At 40.2% G+C, this 27,936-nt stretch overlaps 2 protein-coding genes across 2 annotated transcripts in view; one reads left to right on the top strand and one right to left on the bottom strand.

The window, feature by feature from the left end:
- Positions 1–27,936, top strand: part of PSMA1 (proteasome 20S subunit alpha 1) — a 395,619-nt gene that overhangs the window by 305,928 nt on the left and 61,755 nt on the right. The gene's annotated exons all lie outside the window — the stretch shown is intronic.
- The window catches only part of PDE3B (phosphodiesterase 3B), a 66,193-nt gene that overhangs the window by 2,862 nt on the left and 35,395 nt on the right, over positions 1–27,936 (bottom strand). The window contains exons 4-14 of the mRNA XM_081840373.1: positions 18,905–19,044; positions 16,866–16,972; positions 15,163–15,367; positions 14,515–14,591; positions 12,580–12,680; positions 10,374–10,511; positions 8,738–8,849; positions 7,156–7,269; positions 3,586–3,785; positions 2,506–2,709; positions 1,587–1,748 (exon numbers count right to left, since the gene is read on the bottom strand). Of these exons, the coding sequence (XP_081696499.1) occupies positions 1,587–1,748; positions 2,506–2,709; positions 3,586–3,785; positions 7,156–7,269; positions 8,738–8,849; positions 10,374–10,511; positions 12,580–12,680; positions 14,515–14,591; positions 15,163–15,367; positions 16,866–16,972; positions 18,905–19,044 (1,560 nt within the window). The remainder of the gene's footprint in view (positions 1–1,586; positions 1,749–2,505; positions 2,710–3,585; positions 3,786–7,155; positions 7,270–8,737; positions 8,850–10,373; positions 10,512–12,579; positions 12,681–14,514; positions 14,592–15,162; positions 15,368–16,865; positions 16,973–18,904; positions 19,045–27,936) is intronic.

The following is a 27,936-nucleotide window of genomic DNA, read 5'->3' as shown; positions in this document are numbered from 1 at the left end:
TTAAACCTTGGTTATGAGCGCAACAATGGAAAGTCTAGGCATGCTGTTTTATAACAACACAAAGCTGAAAATGAACAGCAGCTAAAATATTATGTTCATTTTCCACATGGTTTAGTCCTTCCCCTGCCCACCCCCTAATAATCTTAAGAGGGTCTCCAGTTTTCAAAGAGTAGCTGGAAGTGCAGAGGCAGAAAAAGGTCCTCTGTTCCTTCTACTCTGCAGTTTTAATCTGAAATCTTAGGTGCAGTACTGCGCCCAGAGCTCAGAAACTGCTCTCCCTAATGAAATTCCGTTGCAAAATGCGCCTAAAACAACGGGAGTTTCAAACACTGCCGATAGCCCCTAGTTGGATGAGTAGTAAATCCAAATACTTAGTTCAAAAGGACGCTTAAAACAATTTTATATGCACACTTAAGAAAACTATCTAGGAACCAACAGCTAATCTGGGATAAAGCTGTGATAGAAGAAGTTTTCCAGAACTTTTATGAAAGATACATTGTACAAATCTTTTTGTATAATTAAACCATTTAAACAATGTCCTGAGTGATAACAACCACTAGGTGCCCCTTTTTTGTTATTTGACAGGTGATCAGTTATGACCAAGTGGAAGAACATGGTATTCTCCAGGTGCTATACGGAGGCACTTGCAGCAATTATTAAGATTACCAAGGAAAGTGAGAAGGGTTCACAATCCATTTTCTCTCAACAAAGATAACTCATCAATTAACTCCAGGTGCTAGAAAATTCCAACAGCCTAATGCAGCTGCTTGGACAGGAGGAAAGCAGGAATGCATTTTGTCTTAAAACCACCAGCATCCCACCAAACATTAATGCTCCACACATTAATGCTAAGTCAAATTTTGTTTGGGCAAAGTGCAAATTGTTTGAATATCGGACTGGCCCAACCCAGCAGACTAACCACAGTTTGCTTTCTGGCAGCAAACTATGATGTGAAGCTATGGGGTAGTATCCAACACTGCATGCACAGTATTCCACTCATGCACTGTGACTTCCCTTTCCTCTCCCCACAAATTTCCTCCCCAACCCCCTGGATGACATTTTGAGGGTACAAGTGGGGCTGCAGGGAAGAGGAGGGGGACACTGCATTGCACAAGTGGAATCCTGTTGCAGTAGCAAAACAGCAGAGTTGGAAACAAAGCAATGCTGCTTATTGGCTTATGACTTCTTTTCATTCTGGTTTGGCACTATGTCTGAACTCAACAGCCTAGCTGAACCATGATTTGACTGGCCCACCAACTCAGATGCTCATCAAGTAACAGAAGCACAAGGCAAGAGCAGCTGGAAAAGAAACAAGGGCTTTGGAGAAACAAGCTATGGCTTGCTTGCTCATCTGTGAGAATACTTGTGGTTTGTTGGAATATCACATGGTTAGAAAAGACCATGGTCTAGCCACTGTTTTTGACAAGTATTGAGTGACTCCTCTGCCTGTCTGTGGAATTCACTGAAAGAGTATAGAATTATTAGCACATTTTCATATGCACATATCTATAGAGATAACTAAAACATATGAATAGAATTCTTTAAACTGTACAAATCTTTCAAAAATTCTGATTTCTCAGGCCTACCTGCTCATAAAATTCATTGACAATACCCTCTGTCCATTTCAAGTGCAGATCTCTAACTTTTGCTGGACCATTGATATCTGCAAGCTTGATGCATATCTGACACACTAATAAACGGTCACTCTCATTACTCCATTCTATACCATGACTGTTTACATCATTAGCCTGTTTGGAAGAAAAAACAGTTTTTAGTATTTTGGTTTACTAACGTCCACAGTCTATTTCTTTCATTAGATTCAGTGGACTTGGCATTCATCATATAAGGAAGAGCATTATTTATTTTATACATTGTGCAGCACAATCAATACTATTCATGACTCCCAGTTCAATGGGTCTCCCTCTTCAGTAAGTGTATGGAAAATAGCAGCTCTAGGCTGCTGTTGTAGACACACTTGCCTGGGAGAATAATCTTCCCTCATGTACCTACCTGATCTGCAGTTTTACAAGTGCCATATAATGTTTGTTCCATATCTATGAGGAATTAATATTTCAGTATGGCACCCATGCTTTGGAATTTCTGGCCTACGAATACTATTGTTATAGTACTGCATGCTTGCTAAAAAAAATTATTTCAGCAAATAAATGCAAATGTAAATTCTGTTAAGCTTATCTGCATGCTGTTGATAATTATTATAATTCTGTACATCACTTAAAAAGATTTTTTTGACAGTGGTTAAAAAAACTTACTGCATTTTTCCGTGTATAAGACACCCCCATGTATAAGATGCCCCCTATTTTGGGGGACTCAAAATTAAGAAACATCCCCCCAGCATTACCCGTGTATAAGACGAGCCCCAATTTTATACCTGTTGTTTTTTTGGGGGGGAAACCCTATACACGAAAAAATACAGTAGCTAAATACGTAAAGTTTTAATCATTATGGTATATAGCCTGCATGCAGGCATAAACTTGGGCTACAAACCTTGGCATTAAATTCAGCAAGAAAATCGAAATGTTTCTTAAGATCTGTAGCAAGAATTGCTTCAATCACTAAAAATCGCAATCGCTTGAATTGTACATGATCAAGATTAGGCAAAAAGTTATATTCTGGCAGAGATAAGAAGAGGCTCCATGCAGACGCAGCATGATGATTTTCCAGAACTGATCTGTCGTTGTACAGCACAGCCTGCAAAATTAATACATATCCTTTAAAAATTGACATTTCACAAAAATGTATAGACCAAATAAAATTTCTGACTCCAGAGATAATTCAGAGCAAAGATAATGTACAAGCAGGTCCATGTTTTACAATTAATCTGCTGGCAGTTTGTTGTACCTGAAAATATTGGGAAGAACTGTGGTTGTGGTATTTCCTCCAAATGTTTTTAAAATATTTAAACAGTCAAACGAAATAACCAAAGGATGGCCCTAGAAATCAGTTATATTTAATCCAGTATTACAAAATCAAATCCTAGCCGGGTATTTCCAAAAGCTGATACGATGAGGTTTCCTGCCTCAAGCAACAGGAGGAACAATATTATGCACTTGGTAGTGGGCACCAGGCTTCAGCGAATGCCTGCATTCGCCCCATAGGACACACACACATTTCCCCTTCATTTTTGGAGGGGGGAAAGTGCGTCCTATGGGGCAAAAAATACGGTATATTGTAGGGTTTATCAGTTTTATTTATGTTATGTATTACATTTATAACTTTTCTTATGTTTGAATACAGTTTTCATTTATGAAGCCTGCTTCGCTATTCAGAATGGAATTTCCTATTACAATGTTTAACTTTGTTGCTATGACATCCAGCTATGTTTTAAAATCCTGTTATAAAAGTGCAGTAAGACTATATAATTGGAACACTGATGAGGTATGTGTATTACTATTAATCTTGTTTGTTCTGATGTGTTTGGAAATATATGATTTTGCATGATTTCCTTTAGCACAGTACCCATATATCAAACACATTTAAAAGCCAGCAAATATTAATGCATGTGTCTGCTAAATTTCAGGAATTGAATTGAATACCAGAAACATTCCAGAAGACAAAACATCCTACCTGAGGAGCATTTGTAGCTACCAGAAAAGCATTTGTACGGCCAGGATGATCATAATCATGCATAGCTGCTGCAATATAAAGAGCCATTAATTCTAAGGCTGGAATATTTGAGGCTAAGCATCCATAATTTTCATCAACCATAGCACAACTCCTGGAGGAAATAAAGGCAACTCGGTCAGCTGAAATATCATCTTCTGTATCTGAGGAAGAAACAGACATGAACTTACATTTTAAGAATATTCAGCGATAGCATCTTCATAAATATTTATGTTAAACCCATCAATGAACAGATTTCACTGTGTTGAGTTTAAATTTTAAAATGTAATCTTTAAAAAGTAAAAAAACCAGAAAGTTGGTAATGACTATTCTTCAAGAGAAAGAAATCACGTATTACATATTTCTGGATTTTGAAGCCCTTGAAAGTGAAGTCTACCACTCAATAGCCAGAGAAATCATATTTAAAGAGGACAAATTGTAATGAATATTTATATACGTCAACAAAGATTGTATTGTACAGTTGTCATTTAAAATGTGTTAAAATGCCTAGTGAACAAAATCAGATGATGATATTATAAGCAGGGTGTGGCAAATGCCTAATTCACGCATATCAGTTACAGATAGGTAGCCGTGTTGGTCTGCCATAGTCAAAACAAAATAAAAAAATTCCTTCCAGTAGCACCTTAAAGACCAACTAAGTTAGTTCTTGGTATGAGCTTTCGTGTGCATGCACACTTCTTCAGATACACTGAAACAGAAGTCACCAGACCCTTCTATATAGTGAGAAGGTGGGGAGGGGTATTACTCAGAAGGGTGGTGGGAATGGGTGATTGGCAGATAGCTGTGATGAGCCTGTTGACGACTCTTAACGACTGCAATAGGTCTTACAGGAAAAAGCAAGGGGTGAGAAGGTGAAAAATGGCTTTGTCATGTATAATGAGATAAGAATCCAATGTCTTTGACATGTCTTCCTAACAATACTATACTAGCTACTATGGATGTGGAATCTCTGTATACCAACATCCCACACAACGATGGTTTACAAGCTATAAGGAACACCATTTCAGATAAAACCACAGCGGACTTTGCTACCAAACTCTGCCAATTTGTCCTTACCCACAACAACTTCAAATTCGGTGATGACCTGTTCCTTCAGATCAGCGGCACAGCAATTGGCACCCGCATGGCCCCACAGTATGCCAACATCTTCATGGCAGATTTAGAACGTTTCCTAAACTCCTACCCACTCAAACCTCTCTTCTACCTGCGATACATTGACAATATTTTTATCATCTGGACACATGGTCAACAGACCCTGGACACCTTCCACCAGAAATTCAATGATTTTCACCCCACAATCAACCTAACAATGAATCAATCTATGCAAGAAATACATTTTTTGGACACTACTATAAAAATACAGGATGGGCGCATAGACACCACCTTATACCATAAACCAACTGACCGACAAACATATCTACATGCCTCTAGCTACCATCCCAAACATACCAAACAGTCCATTGTATATAGCCAGGCACTATGTTACAGCCGCATCTGTTCCAATTCTACAGACAGAGACTCTCACCTAAGAGACCTACAGCAAACCTTTTTAGAACTAAAATACCCAGCAGATGAAGTTAGACAACAGATCAACAGAGCCAGACTGATACCCAGAGAGAACTTGCTGCAAGACAGACCCAAAAAAGAAAATAACAGAACACCTCTAGTCATCACATACAGCTCCCAAGTTAAAACAGTACAACACATCATCAGAGATCTACAACCTCTCCTGGACTATGACAGTTCTCTTTCTCAAACTCTGGGAGGAAGACCTTTCATTGCCTACAGACAGCCACCCAATCTTAAACAACTCCTAACCCACAATAATACTACAACCAGACTTAACACGGACACTGGCACCAGAGCCTGCAATAAACCCAGATGCCAACTTTGCTGCCACATACACCCGGATAACACCATTACTGGCCCCAACAACATCACACATACCATCTCGGGACTATTTAATTGCTCATCGTCTAACATTGTGTATGCCATCAAATGCCAACAGTGTCCTTCAGCTCTCTATATTGGACAAACAGGCCAAACCTTACGCCAAAGGATAAACGGACATAAATCTGACATCAGGAATCACAAGACAGAGAAACCAGTAGGAGAACACTTCAATCTCCCAGGACATTCTATACAAGATCTTACAGTAGCTGTTCTATTACAAAGGAATTTCAGAAATAGACTGGAAAGAGAAGCTGCTGAATTGCAACTTATTACCAAACTTAAAACCATGGAGAGACCTGGTCTGAACAAAGACATTGGATTCTTATCTCATTATACATGACAAAGTCATTTTTCACCTTCTCACCCCTTGCTTTTTCCTGTAAGACCTATTGCAGTCGTTAAGAGTCGTCAACAGGCTCATCACAGCTATCTGTCAATCACCCATTCCCACCACCCTTCTGAGTAATACCCCTCCCCACCTTCTCACTATATAGAAGGGTCTGGTGACTTCTGTTTCAGTGTATCTGAAGAAGTGTGCATGCACACGAAAGCTCATACCTAGAACTAACTTAGTTGGTCTTTAAGGTGCTACTGGAAGGAATTTTTTTATTTTGTTTTCATGCATATCATTCACTATTAACTATCTTAACTTCCGGCGTACATTTACAAAAATTAAATGGTATTTTTCTGAACGATTTTTTAAAAATGTTATTTCCAAAAATCATTTTCTCTGTTTATAAATAAAATACTTCTCAATTCCACTATTCCGCTGCACAAAAAGAATGACTTCATTTTCTGTTCAATGTTAGTGAAATCTGTACAAATTTCAAGCAGGTACAATGAAGATTCAAGCTGTATTTCTTGCATCTGAATGATCCCGTGTAATTGCGATGCATCAGAAATAGATACTTCCTTCTAAGACACACATGCGATTCAAGTTCCCCCACCCCAAAGATATTATGATGCTTTTATTATATAAATAATACATAATTTTTTAAAAAATTGCCTTACTATCACTATCTCTATTGTGTAAAACGAAGGCTAAACAATTTCCTTTAAGTCATACTGGGTTAAACTTAACAGAACATTTTAAGATGAGTATATATTAATTAAAGTAAGACCTTGAATGTTCAGGACTATTTCATTTTTACATTGGAATAATTAGGAAAAGCTCTAATTAAGTTAAATAGTTTAGCCTTAGGTATTTTTAGTCTGAGATGTTTCATTTCTTAATTAAATAAAGAAATATTAGCCTAATGTATTTTAGTTGCTAGAAACATGCTGACCACTGCAGGAAGATATAGGTCTCATTCTGGATAAGAGATCTAAGTGAAACAGTTTCCTTGGCTAGGAAGCAAAGCATGTCAGCAATTATTCAATCAATTATCCTAAAACCAGACACACAGTGCTTGTAAATGACATAGACTGTTAGTTCTATCTTTCAACCATGAAATAATAAGAGAAAGAAATAGGAGACATTTCCTCCACTTCAAATATATTCATTTTATATTATGGTGGTGGTGGTGGTGGGGGGCTCTGTGGAAGACCAAAGTCACATACCAATGTCCGCTCCAGTTATAGAATCACTATATAGTTGCTGAAATCCAGGAATTGGTCTTGTTGTAAGATACCAAACAGCATGAAGAACATCTGTTGCATGTATTCGATTGTGATCTAAAATAAGATTTTTTAATTAAATCCAAATGTTATCATAGTATAAACTAAACATACCATCTGTAACCTGCTAGCAGTGAAGCACTTGGAACACAGGATGGAAGAGGGGGAAAATGCCTTAGGAATTTAGACAGAACAGCTTCTGTAGATCAAAGGTGCAAATCTGAGCCCCATATAATAACTGTGCTAGGGGTTTAAATTTAAACATTTTAAGTGCTGGTGGTATTTTCCTTTTGTATGGAAAAAGCGTGTCAGAATCTTGGGAGATAAGGATCTGGCCTACTGGCCAGAAAGGTCCCCCACCCTCTAATGACAGTACGGCGGGGGGGGGGGGAGTGACAAATGTGTCAACATTATAAAGGTACTCAAACCCCACAATTAAGTACCAAAAAAAAGCTCAGCATGGAGTGTATTAGCTGCTACAAAACAGCCATTTGAGCTATTTCTCAAAGTATCTTCCACACAAGTTCTTCAATAATATTTCAACAATGTTGCAGACAAGCATAATGGCATAGTAGAGTAAAGGAAGGGTTAAAGAAGAAGGTAAGAGTTGTCTGCAATAAAGTTTGTCTGCAATAAGAGAAATAGATATGTGAATGCTTAAGGTGGCTGTTGATAATTCTGTCAGAAATCCCCCAGCATTCTACCACCAAGAAAACTAAAATTGCTAAAATTCCTTGAATGGGAGGACAGTGTTTGAAGCTCCCATTGTTCTAGGCACATTTGCGGCAGGGAATTTCATTAGGGTGAGCAGTTTTTGAGCTCTGGGCACAGTACTGTGCCTAAGATTTCAGATTAAAACTGCAGAGTGGAAGGAAAGGAGGACCTTTTTCTGCCTCCCCACTTCCAGCTACTCTCTGAAGACTGAAGAAGAGACCCTCTTAAGAATATTAAGGGGGTGGGCAGGGGAAAGTCTAGACCATGTGAAAAATGTACATAATATTTTAGCTGCAGTTCATTCATTTTCAGATTTGTATTCCTATTATAAAATAGCGCGCCTAGACATTCTATTGTTGCACCCATAAGGTGCCATTTAGCTTCTAGCTGTCATAACTTGGTTTCTAACACTGTGGGAGGGGGGAGTTTATTTAGATGGGTTTGAATACTGATGGTGCATGTGAGAAAGAAGAAAGAATAAAAATTAAAAGATAGTCCAAGTTATTTAAAAGTTTCAGCATTAAACTTTGTACAAGACTGATTAATATCTCCTTGTATTTGCGAAGCTAGCAAATGATTTACACGCATACAGTTCATTTTATCCATTTTTGTTATCACAGTATTAGCAATTTAAATCTATATATTGTTATTACTCCATAATGTATGAAAAACATTAATAAAAGAAACCCAGCCTTCATTATCATAGTATTACATCACAGCATTAGATATTTGAAAATAGGACTAACATGATAAACTACGCAGTGTGGCTTAAAGGAAAAAAAAAATCCTAATGTTGTAAGGTATTACTTACAGGGAATGTCTCGATAACCATTTTCTAGTGCCTGAAAGTAGTTCATGAATTGCCGAGTTGGAATTTTGAAAATTTCAAATAAACCAGTGTCTTGAAACAATGTGAATGCAACCTGAATGCAGAATATAATTATTTTCATTGTAAGGAAAGTTAATGTACAGTTATTTATGCTTCATTTTTTAGGTTTTACATTTTGTCTTTTAAAAGAAAACTAGATTTTTTAAATTAATAATTAAATATGAGGTTCAAATATATTGAATACTAAGAACGTTAGGATGTATAATATAAATAAACAATGAAGTGGATAAAGCTGTTAGGTCTGCATCCCAAAAAGTATAAGCACTAGCAGAGCAGGTTTTCTCATTCACTCCTCAACATAGCAAACCCCTCTTCCTCAAAAGCTGCTCCTGAGGGTGAAGAGCCTCTTTAGAATATGGGATGTGGTATAGGGAAAGGATCAGTGGTTCTCTTTATGCAAGCAGATCAAGCTAAGGATATCTTAAGTTAAAACCTAATGCATTTTACTAACCAATTATTGAGGTTTCCTAACCAAAGAGGTTTAGTTATTAATTAGTAAAAACCATCTAATTCCTGCTCTCTAAAAGAATTCTGTGTATAATTCACAAGAATGTGTGATATTTATTAGGCTTACATGCAACTGTTTATATTTTAAACATTGCGTTGAATCTCCTCTGGCAGCTCCCACTCCATTTTCTAAGCTCCTGACTACAGTATGGCACATCTACATGAACATTAATGAAGTTCACTGCTGACCAGAGCTCTCTTAAGGCAATCTGGAGCTGTGACTAGGAAGTATATGGTGAGGGGAGAACAGCAGAGATGAATCTGTTTGCTCTGCCATCCCCTTGTTTCATTCTGCATCCACTACATCGTTGGTAAAAGTTTCAGTGATGCAGAGTGCTTTCAATCAGCTTGGGCTGGGGGCCTAGCTATGCCCCTATCTCAGTGGTGTCCAAACTTTTTTCAAAGATTCGATGAAGTGAAGGGCTGTGGGGGCCGACCAAAGGACCAACTGAAGTTGTTGACTTTTTTTAGGAATGAAGTTATTGAGCTTTTTTTAGGATTTTATTTTTTATTTTATTTTTTTACCCCAGAAAACAAACTGCCACAGGGGCCGGATTAAACCGATCGGCAGGCCAGATTATGCCCCTGAAACGGACTTTGGACATGCCTGCCCTATCTGGACAGGCTAGCCTAACTTCTGTTAACTATGCTCTGGTAACCTTTAGATTCCTCCACATGTGATTTCTTCCTTGTATGTTCTTTCTTCTTGTATGTTGCTTTGATGTAATTTTTTGAAAACAGTGCCAAACAAACAAATAAATAAATCTCGTCTTCACAAGTATAGGAAGCTGAATGTTTACTATACACAGTTCCAGAATGCATGAAGAGGGCTCTCTACTTTCTTTTTTAATCAAGGCTTAAAAGTAGGGTTGCTACGGGACAGGTTTGTCCCTCCCCGCTTTGAGGTATTCCAAAGTTCTCTAACTGCAAAACAACATTTCCTACATTGAACATGTAAGCTTAGAAAAAATAGCATAATTCTATAATAGCACATACAAAGCCTAGAAGGTGTTTGTGTGTAACATATGACATATATCTAGGAACAACCAACCTGACTAAGGATTCTTCCAGATTTGTCTCCCATTTTTTCAACAAGATCAAATATTTGGAAATTCCAATTGTTCATCTTCTCCATTAATGAATCATGGTCTTCTGTTAGAATCAGTTCTAATGAAGGAGCTGTTTCCATCTGTATAAGAAAAGTATAACATATAAAAATACTAATTTATTATATGCATTTAGTTTTATATTTAAATAAGTCCACAATCTTCTGAGGCTAGTTAATATAATCACTTTGCATATGATTGGACATTGCTAAACTTGATCAGACTAGGTAAGATAGTGTATACAAAATAGGATTTATTTAGCAACTTGTATATCCCACCTATCTTCCATCATCCAAGGGAGAATACATGTGGTGCCCATATGAACAACCATGCAGGCACTGACCAAATCCAGACCGGCCTAGATTCAGCAAGGTGGTTGCCTCCTGATACTCTGGGACAAATTTATGTAATCTGAAGCACTGGGTTTTTAACAACCACAGAATGATTACTTGCTGTGCAGGAGCAACTGCCCAAGATCTCTGGCTCAAAAAAACATTTAACGTCACATCAGAATAATGAACATGAGCAAAATCTGTGGTATCTAAAATGATTTCAGGAATTGCTCTATTATCATAATGCATAAAACTCTGTTAGCCTTACTTTCCCAGCAGAATCCCTAAAATATTCGCTAGTCTGCCCCATTCATTCAAGCAGCTATTCTGACTGCCAGATTGGGCTTAGAGGAGACTTTAGCACAACACAAAACTGTAGTAACTCTTGAGCACTATTTGGCAGCTAACATCTACTCTTGGCTGTTCAAGAACCTGTGGATCTAGTACTTTATATTTTTATTTGGCTTCTCTCTTGTTTCGTTTTCTATACCCTCATGCTCATATCCATGATTCAGACACCACTGCCAAATGAGGACTAACTGTCCAGCAGTGATCTTTGCCTATGTAAGCAATGCTAGGGCAAAGACTAATATGTTACAAGAACTAGTACTTCTTTGCAGATACTGATATTTGTGTAAAACAACATCATTAATGATTTTATGGGAAGATAACTATCATATACTTAAAAGGAAATTGTACTTCTTGATCATGTTGACTTCTGGAATGAGTGTATCTCTATTTCCACTCGGCTCTGCTTAAACTGGAAGATGAGATGGATGTGGAGCTAAGTCTTCCCTTTTCACTTGCTACATACAATCCTCCCTAATGGGCACAGGTTAGAAAGGGGGGGACTGTACCACAGCAGGCCCAATAGGAACCTCATGAACACAGCTGTCTTCCTGTCACCATCCTGGGTTTCTGCTGGAGCAGAACTGTGGAGAACGGCCCCCAAAAAAGTATTTGCTCCATCAACAAAACATAAGCAGATAATATACTATTGCTGTAGAAAAGTCCCTATACGGGGCATCAATGATATAATATGTGTAGAGTTTGGAAGAGCTCAGAGATCTAACAATAATTGTTGATGAAATCAGGAGGAGGAGGAGAAGAAGGAGGAGGAGGAGGAGGAGGAGGAGGAGGAGGAGGAGGAGGAGAAGAAGAAGAAGAAGAAGAAGAAGAAGAAGAAGAAGAAGAAGAAGAAGATTTTATACCCCACCTATCCTCCTAACGGGACTCAAGTCAGCTTACATATGAAAACAAGAATCACTTAAAACATAGAAAAACCAACCATTAAATTACAGTTAAACACTGGCAGAATTAACACTATACAGAATCAAAGAATTGTAGAGTTGAAAGGGACTGCACGGGTAATCTACTCCAACCCCTTGCAGTGCAGGAATCTCAACACACAGTCCCCCATCCAATGTGAAACCATACTGGACCCTGGTTAGCAGTTTTATTGCTGCATAAAATATGTTTAAAACAAACCAAGTATTATAATAAAAACAGCAGGTCTCAACCATGATTTTGGTTGTGCCTGGTGATCACTTGGAGAAGTCATATCTCCACCTGTTGGGTATTGGAATGTAGAAAATAAAAAGCTACTTTATGTTCTGAATCCTATATTTATCATGCACTTAACCCATGTTTTTATGAAGTTTTCACATTTTGAAAGTTAATTCTAGACCTGTTCAGAATATTGTATGTGAAGCATTGATGTTATAAAACAAAATAAATATAGCACATTGCAATAAAATAGTACATTTCTATTAAAAACATGAATTGCATCACTACGGTATTACTGCAATGATATGCTTACATTAGTTTGATCCATTTGATGACTGTGATTTTCTCTATCATCCTGCTTTTTCTCTATAAGGAGAACAGAGTCTTTTGAAATATAATTATTTGCATCTTCACCTTAAGAAATGTAAACAATACAGTGAGTTTAATGTAAGTAAATTTAACAACAAAAATTTCATAATGCTTTATTTGATTTTTTTATGGGAAGCAGCTCATAGATGGGATCAAATGAATTTTAAAAATTGTTCTTATTAAGTCTCAACCACAGTTTAAAGACCAGCTTCATCAGTTCCTCCCTGAACTCCCAGCTATAGGAGCTATTCCATTAGCCTATAGGAGAGAGTGAGAGATCCACTCTATGTGCTCTGCTGAAAGACTGGCAACTTTAGGCTCCTGCACTCCTTGGAATACTTCCATTCCAGCTTTTCATTACAAATATTCTATAGCTAAGTTTGCTTTTCTCTTCATCCTTCCCAATGCCACTCCCTTTAGTTTCATGCTTTTAGATTGTAAGCATGCTACAAGCACTTGAATTGCCATTTTTTAAAAAAATTATTAATTATATCATAACAATATATAGCAAACACCATTACATGTCAAACATCCTTGCTTCTGATACAAGAAAACAAGTGAAAGAAAAAAGAAAAAAAAGGATATGACATATGGAAATGGGAGAGGGACAACATAACAAAAACTCCGTAATACCATGAATAAATAAAAAGGAAAAATATAATCATTTACTTTGTCATTCTAGAAATGTGGAAATAATGACATTTGTAAGTTGCTCTGGGAACTTCTTTTGACTAAAGAGCAAGATAAAAATGCTTTGAAGAACTACATAAAATGGTTGTCTTACTTCAGACATGTGTAGCTGTATTTATTTACCGTATTTTTCACCCTATAGGACGCACTTTTTCCCCTCCAAAAATGAAGGGGAAATGTGTGTGCGTCCTATGGGGCGAATGCAGGCTTTCGCTGAAGCCTGGAGAGCGAGGGGGGTTGTTGCACACCGACCACTCTCGCTCTTCAGGCTTCAGGAAGCTATCCGCTAGCCATGGGAGACCCAGCTCTCCCAGGGCTGGCGGAGAGCTTGCCTGCACCCAAAAGCTTGGGGCGCGCTGAGCTCCGCACGCCCCAAGCTTCGGGATTAGCGCAGCGCTCCGCTAGCCTTGGGAGAGCCGCGCAAAGTTGTGCGGCTTTCCCAAGGTGAGCGGAGACCTTGCCGGCACCCAGAAGCTTGGGGCCCGCTGAGCTCCGCACGCCCCAAGCTTCGGGATTAGCGCAGCGTTCCGCTAGCCTTGGGAGAGCCACGCGAAGTTGCGCGGCTCTCCCAAGGCGAGCGGAGACCTTGCCGGCACCCAGAAGCTTGGGGCGCGCTGAGCTCCGCACGCCCCAAGCTTCGGGATTAGCGCAGCGTTCCGCTAGCCTTGGGAGAGCCACGCGAAGTTGCACGGCTATCCCAAGGCTAGCAGAGACCGTGCCGGCACCCAGAAGCTTGAGGCGTGCTGAGCTCCGCATACCCCAAGCTTCGGGATTAGCGCAGCATTCCGCTAGCCTTGGGAGAGCCACGCGAAGTCGCGCGGTTCTCCCAAGGCTAGCAGAGACCTTGTCGGCACCCAGAAGCTTGAGGCGCGCTGAACTCCGCACGCCCCAAGCTTCGGGATTAGCGCAGAGCACCTGGGGGGAAATAAAAAATTTTCCCTTTATTTCCCCCCCCAAAAAAACTAGGTGCGTCCTATGGGCCGGTGCGTCCTATGGGGCGAAAAATACGGTAAGTATGGCTAAAGTTGTGGCAAACTAGATAAGAATATTTGCACACAATTTACATATCTGTTTGAAGTCAAGTTCACTATTTCAACACATCTGAAATATTTACTCTCATTGCAAGTCCATTTTTTTGGGGGGGGGGATGAAACAAATAGAGAATTATAGGTGTAATTTATAATCCCACCTGATTTTTGACTCTGATGTTCTGTAGCAGATTCAGATAATGAGGCTGCAACAGACTTGAATATCTGTCGTCCGCAACTTAAGAAAAATAAAGCAGTTATTTCTAATTTCTATTAACTATTTTTGAATACTTTTCTTAAGTCTTGTGTACACAAACATCCATTAAACCACTGATAGAATATCATTGAAGCAGCTTGTATACAGTGTTCACAATCATGCAATTTTAGCTGTATCCAAGAAGAAGGCTTCGAGGTCCAAGACTCTTTACTACTATTTTTTTTCCAAGTGTCAGTGCCCCACACAGATTCACAGATAGTATATAGGTACAAATGTCTACAAAACAGGAAGTTTCATAAAGAGCAGTCATGCAATCTTTGCTCTTACAGCTAGCTGCTAATATATAGGATCATCATGATGGAAAGATTATTTAAGCAGGAGGAAAAACAGCCCCAAAATGCAAAATATTGAGAGCGGGGAGAGCACAACTCAAGTATTCAGATAAAAGAGTACTTAAGAAGCAATTAGGAAATAATGGCCCCTCTCAGTCTTCTACCAAAGAAATATCCAAGACAGAATATGATAAGAAATTTTATTCTGATGTTGGTATTCATACACATGAATCACTGATTAAATAAAAAGAGAGCATTACCTACTACATGTATAATGTGAAGATGTTCTAAATTGTTGGTGATAATCTGAAGGACTAACTGTGCATCCCACAGATTTATGCATATTAACGGTTGACTTAGTAAGGAAATCAGCAGTATCAGGAAATTCTACAGGTGACCGGTGGTACACACTAGACAGAAATCCATTACTTGATGAGGCCACAGGACTTAGATTTGGAGAATTTCCTAAAGGAAACAGAGGCATAAAATGTTGGAAGTCATAAATATATGTGCAACTTGTGCATATTTAAGAACAGTGCCTTAAATTTTCCAGAAAATAAAAGATGACAGACAAAAATGAAAATGTATCTTATCTCATAGCTCTTGCAAATAACAGAATCACACATACACTGGAAGTAATATGCTGCAGAATCTCTCTGTTGGCTATTGCTTAACCAAAAAACTTAGATTCTCTTCTTATAGGGGTGAAGCAGATGTCTATGAGAAGCCCAAATGCAGGACATGTTTCCTGCTTCTAATCATCAGCAACTGGTATTCAAAGCCTTATCCTCCATGAATCAGACTACCGTAATTCACCTTTAAAGCTGCTCAAGCTGGTGGCCATTACATCTTGCGGTAAAAAAGTTTGTAGCTGAATTGTGCACTGTGTAAAATAGCATGTATTTAGTCTGCACTGCATCTTTCGACATTCATTCAATAACCCCTGGTTCTAGTACAGTAAGAGAGAAAACTTACACCAGGCATAATTTATACACCTCTATCATGTCTTCTCTTACTAGCCCTTCTTGCTAAACTAAAAATGCACAAACACTGCAACCTTCTTTCTTAGATGGATTGCTCCAGTTCCTTGATAATTTTGATTGCAGTTTTCTGCACCTTTTCCAGCTCTACAATATAATTTTTGAGGTGTGGTAACCAGAACGGTAAGCAGAATTTCAACTTTGGCTGCTCTATTGATTTGTAGTTGCTTGCTACACAATGTGGGTCAACCCTACTCCGGCCTGGTATGCAATTGGTAACATAGGTTTCTGGATAACTGTCATTATTTGTAATATGCAGGACAGATATTATACAAGTGAGACCTTCAACAAAATGTTGCAGTGTGAAGTCTTCTTGTTCAGAGTTCCAGCCAATCGGCCATGCCCTTTTCTCTAGTGCTACATTCCACTCCCCACTCTCATCCAATGTTTTGCCCTCTCACCTTCCCAACACAATCAGCATTCCATGTTGACTGCTAATTCCTAACTTTGCTGTTGGAGGGGCTGTTTTCCCATTCACGGTATTTTGCATACTTCTGCAAACCTTGGGGTTTTACCAAACATGCTGATACCTCCCTCTTGTTCATGAGCAGTGACATTTGGCTACACAAGAATGGGCACTTGGATAATTTTATCTATTGATATTTATTTATTAAATTTCTATACCACTCTTCATCTGAGGATCACAAGGCAGTTTATAATATTATGAGTTTGCTATTAGTTTAGATGATGATATCCAGTGTCTCCAAGTCATTTGTAAAACATGCAATATCATATATGAACAAGCAACTAGGTAGATGCTTAATGATAGCATGCCTATGAAAATCTTAACAAAATGAAATAATCTTATGTGAGATATATAGTGCTGTTATTTTTAAAAAATCAAATTGCTCCAGATACACTTTCACAAATTATCTATCACAAAATATAAATAATTCTAAAGTAGTAATATGCTTTTATCCTACCAGCTCGTCTGGAGCCTGTATTATGAGTCAGGGTCACTGAAGATGATCTTTGTTTTGGTATTGTCAACAGGTTCATGTTGAAAGGCCCATTTGGATAAGATCCTTGGCTAATTCAAAACAGAAAAAGTATTATTATACTCAGTAAAAGGTAGGTACACATATTTTAATCTTCTAATTAAAATGTAAACAATCAAAGCAAAATTAGAGTTAAATGCACCCTGTGAACAAGGATCTCTAGATGCAAGTACATAATCAACAGCTATAATAAAGAGCACTTAAAATTAGGAGGAAGCCTTCAAAAAATTAGTGATCTTAACCTGCATAAGTCTTCTTTAAAAACATACTTAAATTTTTGAACAGAAAGATTGCCAAGTATCTAAGATGGCAATCACATAAACCTGAAATGTCAGATACACTGAAAACATTGTCATCCAGCTCTCCAGAGTTACCAGGAGTGATACTCTGGTAACAGAATGCTCCAACTAGAATAAAGTTTTATCTAAAGGATTTAACATGAGCAACACCAGAACTTAATGCCACTTTTAGCAGGTCATCCCAGAAAAATGTGAAATATGACATTAACGTATTTGCATCAGCTTCCTCCTGCTAAAGAAGATTATTTTAATCTGCAATAGCACTCTTTCAGAAAAGAAATGGGCAGAACAGTCCAAACACCTGATCTACTGTTTTGGAAGGAGTTTAGATGGAGCAGAAATGTCATTGAGAGTACTCAGTGGAAACCCCAAGATGGAACACTTTGGGGACAGGGCTGGCACAGCATCTACTGGACCCTGAGTCAGCCCTGCTACCTACATGATGGCAACAGGCCTAATCCAGTAAATGGCTATTTCCCCCCTCCCATTTCAACCCTGCACCTTCCTCCCTGGGCAATGCTAGCAGTGCTGCTGTGGATGTGGCACTCCATCAAGCCCCTCCAGTGCCAACCAGGGTTTAGAACTACAGTCTAAATTGTTCTTTCAGTTGAAAAATCTGGTGAATAGGTCATTCCATTGCATATTTAGCAAGATCTTGATCAATGCTATTGGTGCTTTATTCAAATGTAATGCTACATAGCATTAAGGAAATATACTTTTAATTTCTATGCTCAGTACTTTTCACCTTTGATAACTGACTATAAACTGACACTTATGTTGCTAAAGCATGCCATCTGCTGTTTGAAAGCTGGAAGATACATACACAGCACAATATTTAATATCCATGATGTCTAATCCCGGAAGCATTCAGAGCCTGCTATTTTATTTTCTGGGTGGAGAAAGCAATTTTTAAATACATTTTGCATAAACCTCAAACAGCAATTTCCTTCCCTTAATTTTTTTATTTATAAAAATATTTATAGACCATCCCTCATATAAAATACCAGGGTGGTGTAGAACAAAATTTGTAAGTGCAAAAAACAAAACAAAACAAAAAACCATAAAAATAATACAGAATGATCAATGAAGAAAAGAACTTCTCCTATACAGTATATTTGGTTCTCAAGGTTAGGAACAAATTATTATCTGCTGTAATATTTGAAAAAAGTGTAAAAACTGATCTAGTTACTAACTACAATACCAAACAAGAAGAAAACCAATAAATCTGTGATAATTAATAAACATAGAGCAGTGTGTTACTGTCAGCCACTCCTGTTATATTACTTTCCTATGTTTCAGCCCAAGAGAGAGATGGATGGATCTTCTTTCACTATCTCATAAATGGTGACTATACAGAATGTTACAATTTATCTTTCATCGTAATTTCCTTTAGAATCTTAAGTTCAGAATTAGTGGTTGTCATCAAATATTAACTGCATATCCAAGTGCCATACTTCAAATATCCTGGATGAACAAAGCTATACAAGCATACTTTATTAGTTTTAAACATTTGATTGCAGCACTTATGGAAGATTAATTAAATTCAAAATATTTTATCTGAAAAACATCTTGTCTGTCCTTCTTCCGATCCCAACTCAACTTTTAATTTCAGCACTTAAGAAATACCTCATAATACTGTGAATTCTATAGTGATAAAATATTTACCTTGAAGAATTATACTCATGATGCAATCTTTTGCCATTATTGCGTTCCCACCTAGAAGATGGTTCCATGGGCAGTGAGACCAAAGTTCCTGAACTCCGCCTTAACTGTGGTGTTGGCAAGCTATTTCGGCTGTTTAGCCCCTGTTGAACAAGTTGATAAAGTTTACATTTTTCTCATAAAATAGCTCTCTTCCACACTTCTGTGGTAATATACACTTTTACTAAATATAAGTATTGCTCAGTTTAAATTAAGTGTATTAAGCTATATTATAACTGGCTGAACTGATTTAACTTTAAACAGCTATATAGAAAAATAAACAGCTGAATCCTTGATAAGTGTCTAGCTCTTTTGTACCATTTGTATTGCTACCTATGTTTCCTAAAGGAACGGTTCGCAATAATAATAATAATAATTCTATAGTATAATGAACTTTTGGTGAGGCATCTAATCATAAGCCTGCATTTTTATCAAAGCTTCTATATATTTCAATCAAGGCTTGTATTAAAAAATGAGCTTAAAAAAAAGGATTTTCAAATGTTTCATGCCAGGCAAAAGACCAGCTGCCTAAAAGAACCTTGGCAAGATGTTTTTCCTCCTAACACAAGAAGGGCCCCATTGATTTATAGCAGAAAAACAATTCTCAAAGTCATAAAAAAGGGAGAATTACATATGCTGCCCCAAGGCTGAGAAAACACCATTAGGAATGGGGAAGATAATACCAATGTGCCTCCCAGTAAAATGAGCCAGATCTTCTTTCTAAGGTTCAAAGGCCAGGAGCAAAAGGGAAAAACATTTAGCTGACAGAAAAAGAGAACATTTTTGAAGAGGCTTCTTTTAAAAGCTGTGTTTTATTGAGTTCTTTCCTTTTTACTTTGAAAAGCTTTATTCTTTTAAGAGGCTACCTATGATAAATGTATGAAATATATTAGCTTAAATATATTGGCTTAAATGTAATTATGCAAAGGATTTAAGGAATGCTAGATTCTTATTTCATATGGTTGTAAGAGTTGTATTTATCCTGAAATTAAGTCAGCCACCAGCCCCCCACCCTGCCAGACAGAAGACGCCATCTAAGCAGTCTTGATATATAGTTGTCAGGCATTTTGTTTAGAAACATTAAATGAAGGAAATCTTTCAATGTTGATGTGAAACTCAAGATCCTTGACATCTGTTGAACATAAAATGTAAGATTAAACCATTTGTTTTAGAAGGCAATAGGGCAAGAAGGGCAAGAGGTGAGCTGGTAATTAAGATTCCATGTAAGATATATTATTACTTATTTGTCATTTATATATAGCTCTTTGTCTCCCATATAAGGGCAAGGAAGTGGGTGTATCTTTTGTGGGTGTATCTTTTGTGATTGGCTCTAGCAAACAGCCAATAGGAATTTCAACCAGGCTGATTGGACAGAGGCAGCCACAGGAGGAGCAAAGGGGGCTGGATTAAGGGAATATAAGTGCTGGCCAGAATGGCAGGAGGCAGGCCAGAGCTTGGTAACCATGTACCACTGTGCCTCTTTATTTGTCTGACAAATAAATTACTATTTTAATTTCTCTATTGCTGCGTTGAATATTTCATTCCAGCTAAGTGTTAACCACAAGCAGGGTGCTACATTTTATGGTGCCCTGTGACTCGGATAAGTGGTCTGCTGGAACGCAGCCCCTTCGCCCTACTGGGCAGGGTACAAGAGAGAGGACAACTGCTTACCCAAAGCGCGCACTGGTAATTTTTTCCAGGGGGAACGCAGAAGACTCGTCTGTCTGATACCCTGCTCACTGGCGGCGACGGACCGGGGGAAACAGGGAACCAACCAAGGGTAAGTGCACAAAGGGATTTTTGGCCCTCCAATTAATTGGGAGGAAGAGAAGTCTTGATCAAACTTCTGCGTCTCAGTAAGGGGAAACTGAGTACGCTAGGTGGTTGGGTACATCAGATGGTGATCTGGTGTAGGGAAAGGGAAAAATTGGGAGGTAGAGTGTGGTGAAGTATCCAGCGCATTGTATGTGTGAGAAAGTACAGAGCAATCTGTAGCTGACCCGAGTGTGGAGTGGGCAGTACTTCGGTTCCTAGTAAGGCGACTTCACTAGGCAAGGAAACCCACGAAGCGCGTCTGTGAGTGACTGAGTGGATACTTCACAGGGCCATACAATGGGAGTTGGGGGTTCAAAGGGGGAAAATACACCTCTTGAGTGTATGTTAAATAATTTTAAGAAAGCCTTCTCAGGGGCATATGGAGTCAAAATGACGCCAGAGCGCTTGAGAACGTTATGTGAACTAGAATGGCCAAAACAAATTACTGGATGGCCATCCCAGGGAACCTTTGATATAAATTTAGTAAGCAAACTTTGGACTGATATCGCCAAAGAAACTGGAGGGTGCCCAGAACAATTTCCATATATAGATTCCTGGCTGAGCACATTAAATAAAAATCCTCCATGGATAAGGGAATGCAAAGTCAAACGATGCAAATTATTGGCTGTAAAAGCCGAAGCTAGGAAAGGAATCTTGCCAAATAAACTCAAACCCATTTTTGAGGGGCCAGAGGAAGAGGTGCTTCCACCTCCACCCTATGCTCCACATCGAAGGGAGCTTAATCCAAACACTCCACCAGTTGTAACCCCAAGGCAAGAAACTGGAATGAATAATGGGAGTGGAGTCACAGAGCTTGATTCCTTGATAGATTATGATAAATATCTTCAGGAGGCATTGGAGTTCTATAATAAAGCCCAAGCAGAAGTGGTTATTCCACCTGTGACTCCTAATAGACCTCCATCTACAGTCTCCTTTAGTGGAACAACTGATTGCCCACCCCAAACCCCTGTGCATCCAAGTCCCAGAGAAATATTACAGAAGTTACAGGGAGACCTTGCTCGGTCAGCAAGCAATACAGCCAGGCGTATAAAGCTGCTAAAAGAACGCCTTGCGACAGATACCATCCCCTATGATTTGAGGCCCCTAGAGCAAAGTGAAGAGAAAGATCACGTAGTAGCCCCTCTTAGAAGAGTATTTGATGCACTTGAGGAGCCTGCGCTGGTTAATGGGCAACCCGGACCACGGCCACCTCGAACTTCGACCCTGCAATATATTCCATTCACAACTACAGATCTGATGAATTGGAAAACACACACCCCATCTTTTGCAGAAAAACCTCAGGCTATGATGGACTTGGTGACTTCAATAGTAAATACTCATAGCCCTACATGGACAGATTGTCGCCAGCTCCTAAATACTCTGTTCACCACTGAGGAAAGGAGAGACATAATTGAAAAGGCACAGATATATTTGCGTGAGCAGGCCAGAGCGGGAAATATTTATAATATTGACCGTCATCTCCAAGATAACTTTCCCTTGGAAGATCCTAATTGGGATCCAAACAATGCAATTCACCTGGCCAGACTCACCACCTACCGCCAGACACTTGTGCAAGGTATCCGCAGGGCATGCCAGAAGCCCACTAATATGTCTAAAGTCTCAGAAGTAGAACAGAAACCAAATGAGAGTCCGGGAGACTTTTTAGAGAGGCTGCAAGAAGCCTATCGTATATGGACTCCTTTTGACCCTGAAGCCCCTGAAAACAGTAGAATGATTACTGCTACATTTGTGGCCCAGTGCGCTTCTGACATTCGTAAGAAAATTCAGAAATCAGAAGGATGGGAAGGGATGCTGATGAGCCAAATTATGGCCATTGCACGCCGAGTTTATCGGAATAGGGATGAGGCTGAGAAACAAGAGAAGAAGAAGTGGCAGAAGGAAAAGATGGTAATGCTAGCCACAGCAGTGAAGCAAGACCACCGCCCCTTAAATGGAGGGCGAGGGCGAGGAAGGAATCCACCACTGGGAAGGAATCAATGTGCAAATTGCAAGAAGGAGGGTCATTGGAAGCGGGAGTGTCCTGAACCCCTGAGGTTGGAAGAAGTACGCCCAGGCCCAGGCCCAGGCTCCGGCTCCGGCCCAAGAAACCAGGGACGGGGACGGGGAATGATCCGAGATGGAAGATATCAGAGACCAGGACAGGGACGGAGTAGAGACAATTTCATTGGACTGGCAGAAGAGGATTTTACCCAAGACTAGGAACGACCGGACTCCATAAAGTTAGGCTTCCAGGAGCCCACGGTCACGATTCAATTAGGAAGCCATTTAATAGATTTTATGATTGATACTGGGGCTGAATACTCAGTACTCCCAGAACTATTGCAGAAAAAGGCATCCAAAAGTGTAATCATTAAAAGTGCCACTGGACAGTCAGCCAAGAGGTCTTTCCTCCAACCTTTGGAATGCCAGATTGGGGGACATCGTTTAACCCATCAGTTTTTGTATATACCTGAGTGTCCAATACCTCTCTTAGGTAGAGATATGCTGTCCAAATTGCAGGCCCAAATCACTTTCACTCCTCGAGGTCCAGAAATGAAACTGCCATCAAAAGCAGCAGGAATAATTACCCTCTCAGTACCTAAGGAACAATCATGGCGCCTAATGTCAGCCTTGCAAGTCCAACCCACATTGGATACAGAATTAGACAAGCTCCTCCGAACTCTACAGGTGCCACCAGGAGTATGGGCTGAAAATAGCCCACCAGGAATGGCTAAGAATATAGCTCCAATTGTAGTAACCCTAAAACCTATGGCTACCCCTGTATCTGTAAAGCAATATCCCTTACCCCGGCGAGCAGCGGAGGGCATCCAGAAACATTTGGACCGCCTATTAAAATATGGTCTGCTTAAGCCTTGCCAATCAGAATGGAACACACCCCTTTTGCCTGTTCGAAAACCTGGGACAGATGAATACAGGCCAGTGCAGGACTTGAGGCTCGTAAACCAGGCTATCGAGACCTTGCACCCAAATGTACCAAACCCATATACCTTGCTGAGTTTGATCCCACCAGAAGCAACATTTTTTACTGTATTGGACTTGAAAGATGCATTCTTCTGTTGCCGGCTGGCACCACAGAGCCAACCTATATTTGCCTTCCAGTGGGAAGACCCTTTGACAGGAACAAAAGGCCAGCTAACCTGGACAAGATTGCCCCAAGGATTCAAAAATTCCCCAACTTTATTTGGCACTGCCTTGGCGAGGGATCTAACAAGTTACCCCTCAATACCGGGAGAAAAGGTGGTTCTGCAATATGTGGATGATCTTATACTAGCTGCAAAGGATTTTGATACCTGTAAAGAAGGGACAGAGGAACTGCTCCACTTGCTCTGGGAAGCTGGCTACCGAGTTTCCCAGAAAAAGGCACAGTTATGTTTAGAAAAGGTCAAATATTTGGGCTTTGACATCTCACACCAACAACGAGCATTGAGACCAGAGAGGAAAGAAGCTATTTGCCTTATCAAGGAACCTACCACAAGAAAACAACTTAGGGGATTCCTGGGAACAGCAGGGTTTTGTAGACTATGGATACCTGATTTCAGCAGTCTGGCCAAGCCCTTACATGAAAGCACTCGAGGTGCAGAAAAGGACCCATTCGTATGGGGACCTGAGCAGAAACAAGCCTTTTTAGTTATCAAACAGCGACTTATGGAGGCACCAGCCCTTGGATTGCCTAATTCGGAAAAACCCTTTCAGCTGTATGTACATGAACAGAATGGGATTGCAGCGGCAGTCCTGACCCAGAGATTAGGAAGTTGGAACCGTCCAGTAGCTTATTTGTCTAAACAATTGGACTCAGTAGCAAAAGGATGGCCTCCATGCCTAAGGGCAGTAGCGGCCACTGCGAGCCTTGTCAAAGAAGCTGATAAATTTACCTTTGGCCAGACGATGTATGTGAATGTACCTCATGCTGTTCTGACACTCATGGAATATAAGGGTAGTTATTGGCTAACGAACCCAAGGATGGCTAGATACCAAGGCCTATTGTGTGAAAATCCCAGGATTCATCTACGAGTAGTGAATATGCTCAATCCAGCGACTTTGCTGCCCCTACCAGAGGTAGATGATGAGGAATCACATGATTGTCTCCAAATAATGGATGAAGTTTATTCCAGTAGACCTGATCTGAAAGATGAGCCATTGAAAAATCCAGATGTTGTATATTATACTGATGGTAGCAGTTACCTGCATGAAGGTGCCAGACGAGCAGGATATGCTGTGGTCACCAATGAGGAAGTTGTGGAAGCTGAGGCTTTGCCTGCTGGCACCTCAGCACAAAAGGCTGAACTTATAGGTTTAACTAGAGCTCTGCAATTGGCAGCCGGATGTAAGGCAAACATCTATACTGATTCAAAATATGCCTTCTTAACCCTGCATGCACATGGAGCTCTATGGAAAGAAAGAGGTCTAATCGGAGCCCACGGGAAGGCTTTGAAATATGGACCTGAAGTAGAAATCCTGTTAGAAGCAGTATGGGCTCCAGAACAGATTGCTGTAATGCACTGCAAAGGTCATGGACGAGGAAGGGATCCAATAACCAGAGGAAATCATGCTGCTGACAAAGCAGCCCGAGAGGCAGCCCAAAAGCCTGTGGGAGGATTTATAGCAGCCCTCATACCAGAGGTAGTTCCAGAAGAAGTTAAACCTCACTATACCCCAGAAGAGAGGAAGTGGGCTGAACAGGAAGGAGCAGTTGTGAGGGACGGTTGGATGATCCTGCCGGACAATAGGATTTATGTACCTCATCATCTAGCAGGCACAATTGTAAGAAATTATCATGAATCTACTCACCTTGGCGGTACTGCAACTAGAGAGAGTCTCAGTCGGAAGTTGTATATTATTAATCTATCACAATTAGCAACTTGCATTTCACAGAAATGTGTTCTTTGTGCTAAAAACAATCCCAGGCAGGGACCGGTACAACCTCCTGGAATTCAGCATGTGGGATACGTCCCCATGGAAAGCCTAATTGTGGACTTCACAGAGCTGGTCCCTTCTAAGGGATTCAAGTATCTCCTTGTGTTTGTAGATACTCTTACCGGATGGGTTGAAGCTTTTCCCACCCGAACTGAAAAGGCACGAGAGGTAACTAAAAGACTCCTCACTGAATTGATCCCAAGGTTTGGATTACCTAGATGCATTGGAAGTGATAATGGGCCAGCGTTCATTGATCAAGTAGTACAAGATGTATGTCGAGTCCTACAAGTAAAATGGAGACTGCATACAGCATATAGGCCTCAGAGTTCAGGGAAAACTGAAAGAATGAATCGGACTCTGAAAACCCAATTGGCAAAATTAACCCAGGAAACGGGATTGGGATGGGTAGATGTGTTACCCATAACACTGTTTCGTGTTCGGTGTGCACCCACAAAAAGACTTAAGTTGTCACCTTTTGAGCTCCTGTATGGGAGACCGCCCTCCTTTGTTCAGGATATTCCAGCTGACCTTAAACAAATAGGAGACCATGTGACACAGGAACAAGTGCAATCTCTCTCCCGTGTTTTTGTTTCTCTTAACAGGTGGGCCCTCGAGCGCACGCCGTGCAGCATTGCCGAGCCGATTCATCAGTTCCAGGCTGGCGATAGCGTATGGGTGAAAGAGTGGAAACGTGATCCACTTGCACCTAAGTGGCGTGGACCTTACACCGTCTTGCTCTCTACTCCAACAGCGGTGAAGGTAGCTGAGGTGACCCCCTGGATTCATCACTCTCGTTTGAAGAAGTCTGAAGGCAGTTGGACGTGCAAAGGTGACCCCTCTAATCCTTTAAAACTAACTCTCTCCAAAAACCCCTGTATCTAGCCCTACCGGGAACGGGCTAGGTCACGGGCAACATTTGACGACCGGCCTGCTGCAGCCACAACCTGGAAGCTGGCTGACCTGCGCACGCCTGAAGCTTGAGGAGCGTCTGAACCAGCGACTGTGAACGGAAAGATTCTCTAATACAATTGATTGACTGCCCCCCCCCCCTTGTGGAACAATTATCAGAGATATTACTCATTGGGGATCCTCGGGATATATGTTTTGGTCTTGGTGGTTCCCCATTTCTGTCACTGGGGGAATTATATTGGGGCTAATAATTATTTGCTATCACAATAAGGTAATCTTTTGTGGAAGGAATGCATATACTAGACATCAACATGATTTTATTAATCCTGATCCCTTGGGAAGGGGAAGGGTCCTTGAATCTGACCAAATTGGCTAAATATGGATTCAGCCATGACCACAATATGTGGGTAGGTTTAGCTGAAATGGTAGCTAATGTTGCAAATAGGACCAATTGCCTTGTTTGCTCTCTTGGGCCAGATGATTCAGAGGGAGGTATGCCCTTATTACCGATACCATTAGATGCTATTGGTATGGTAAGCGAAATGCCACACCAAACTGAAATACAGAATTTCCCCGGATGGAACTCAACTAAACCATTACGAGTTATACCTGTACAAGGGGAATTCTGTGTACATAAATCATCAGATGCAGCTGATTCTCCCATGATAGGCTCTTCTCATTGTCACTATACTTGGGATTATAAGAAGAATAGTCATACCTGGGCACACGGTACTACCTATCGAACTCGGAATGCCTTGCCCTGTGCACCTCCTTTTATTCACGCATGGAAAGTGGTGTGGAACATAACTGTGACAGAAAAAGGCAATTTTACATACTGCACTGTGAACTCTCTACCCCTTTTGGTATTTCGCCTTCTGTATTCCCCGTACCAAAAACCTCAGACCCGATGGTTGTGGTGGATATGTGGAGAATGGGCGTACAAGAAACTCCCTTCCAAATGGAGTGGGACTTGTTTCTTGGGTTGGGTATTACCACCAATGTGGATTATGCCCACTAGTTCGGCCAGGCGAACACGAAGGAATGCTGATATTTCTCATATAGCAGGAGGAAGTACCCAAAGTTGGAGCGGTACTGATGATTGGCCACCAGAGCGCATTATAGCCTATTATGATCCTGCCTCCTGGAATCCTGGTGAGCTCATACAAGGGGCACGGGATCCTATTTATAATCTAAACAGAATAATTCGATTGCAAGCAGTAGTGGAACTTGTAACCAATGCAACGGCCCAGAGTTTGAGACTTATTGCACAACAGTTGGATGAAAGTAGAGCCGCCATTTTGCAGCTGAAAATGGGAATGGATTATGTACTTGCCAGG

Source organism: Podarcis erhardii, assembly GCF_964252035.2.
Source record: "Podarcis erhardii genome assembly, chromosome: 1".
Lineage (NCBI taxonomy): Eukaryota > Metazoa > Chordata > Lepidosauria > Squamata > Lacertidae > Podarcis > Podarcis erhardii.
The sequence above is the reverse complement of the archived record's forward strand: the minus strand, read 5'-3'. Positions and strand labels throughout refer to the sequence as shown.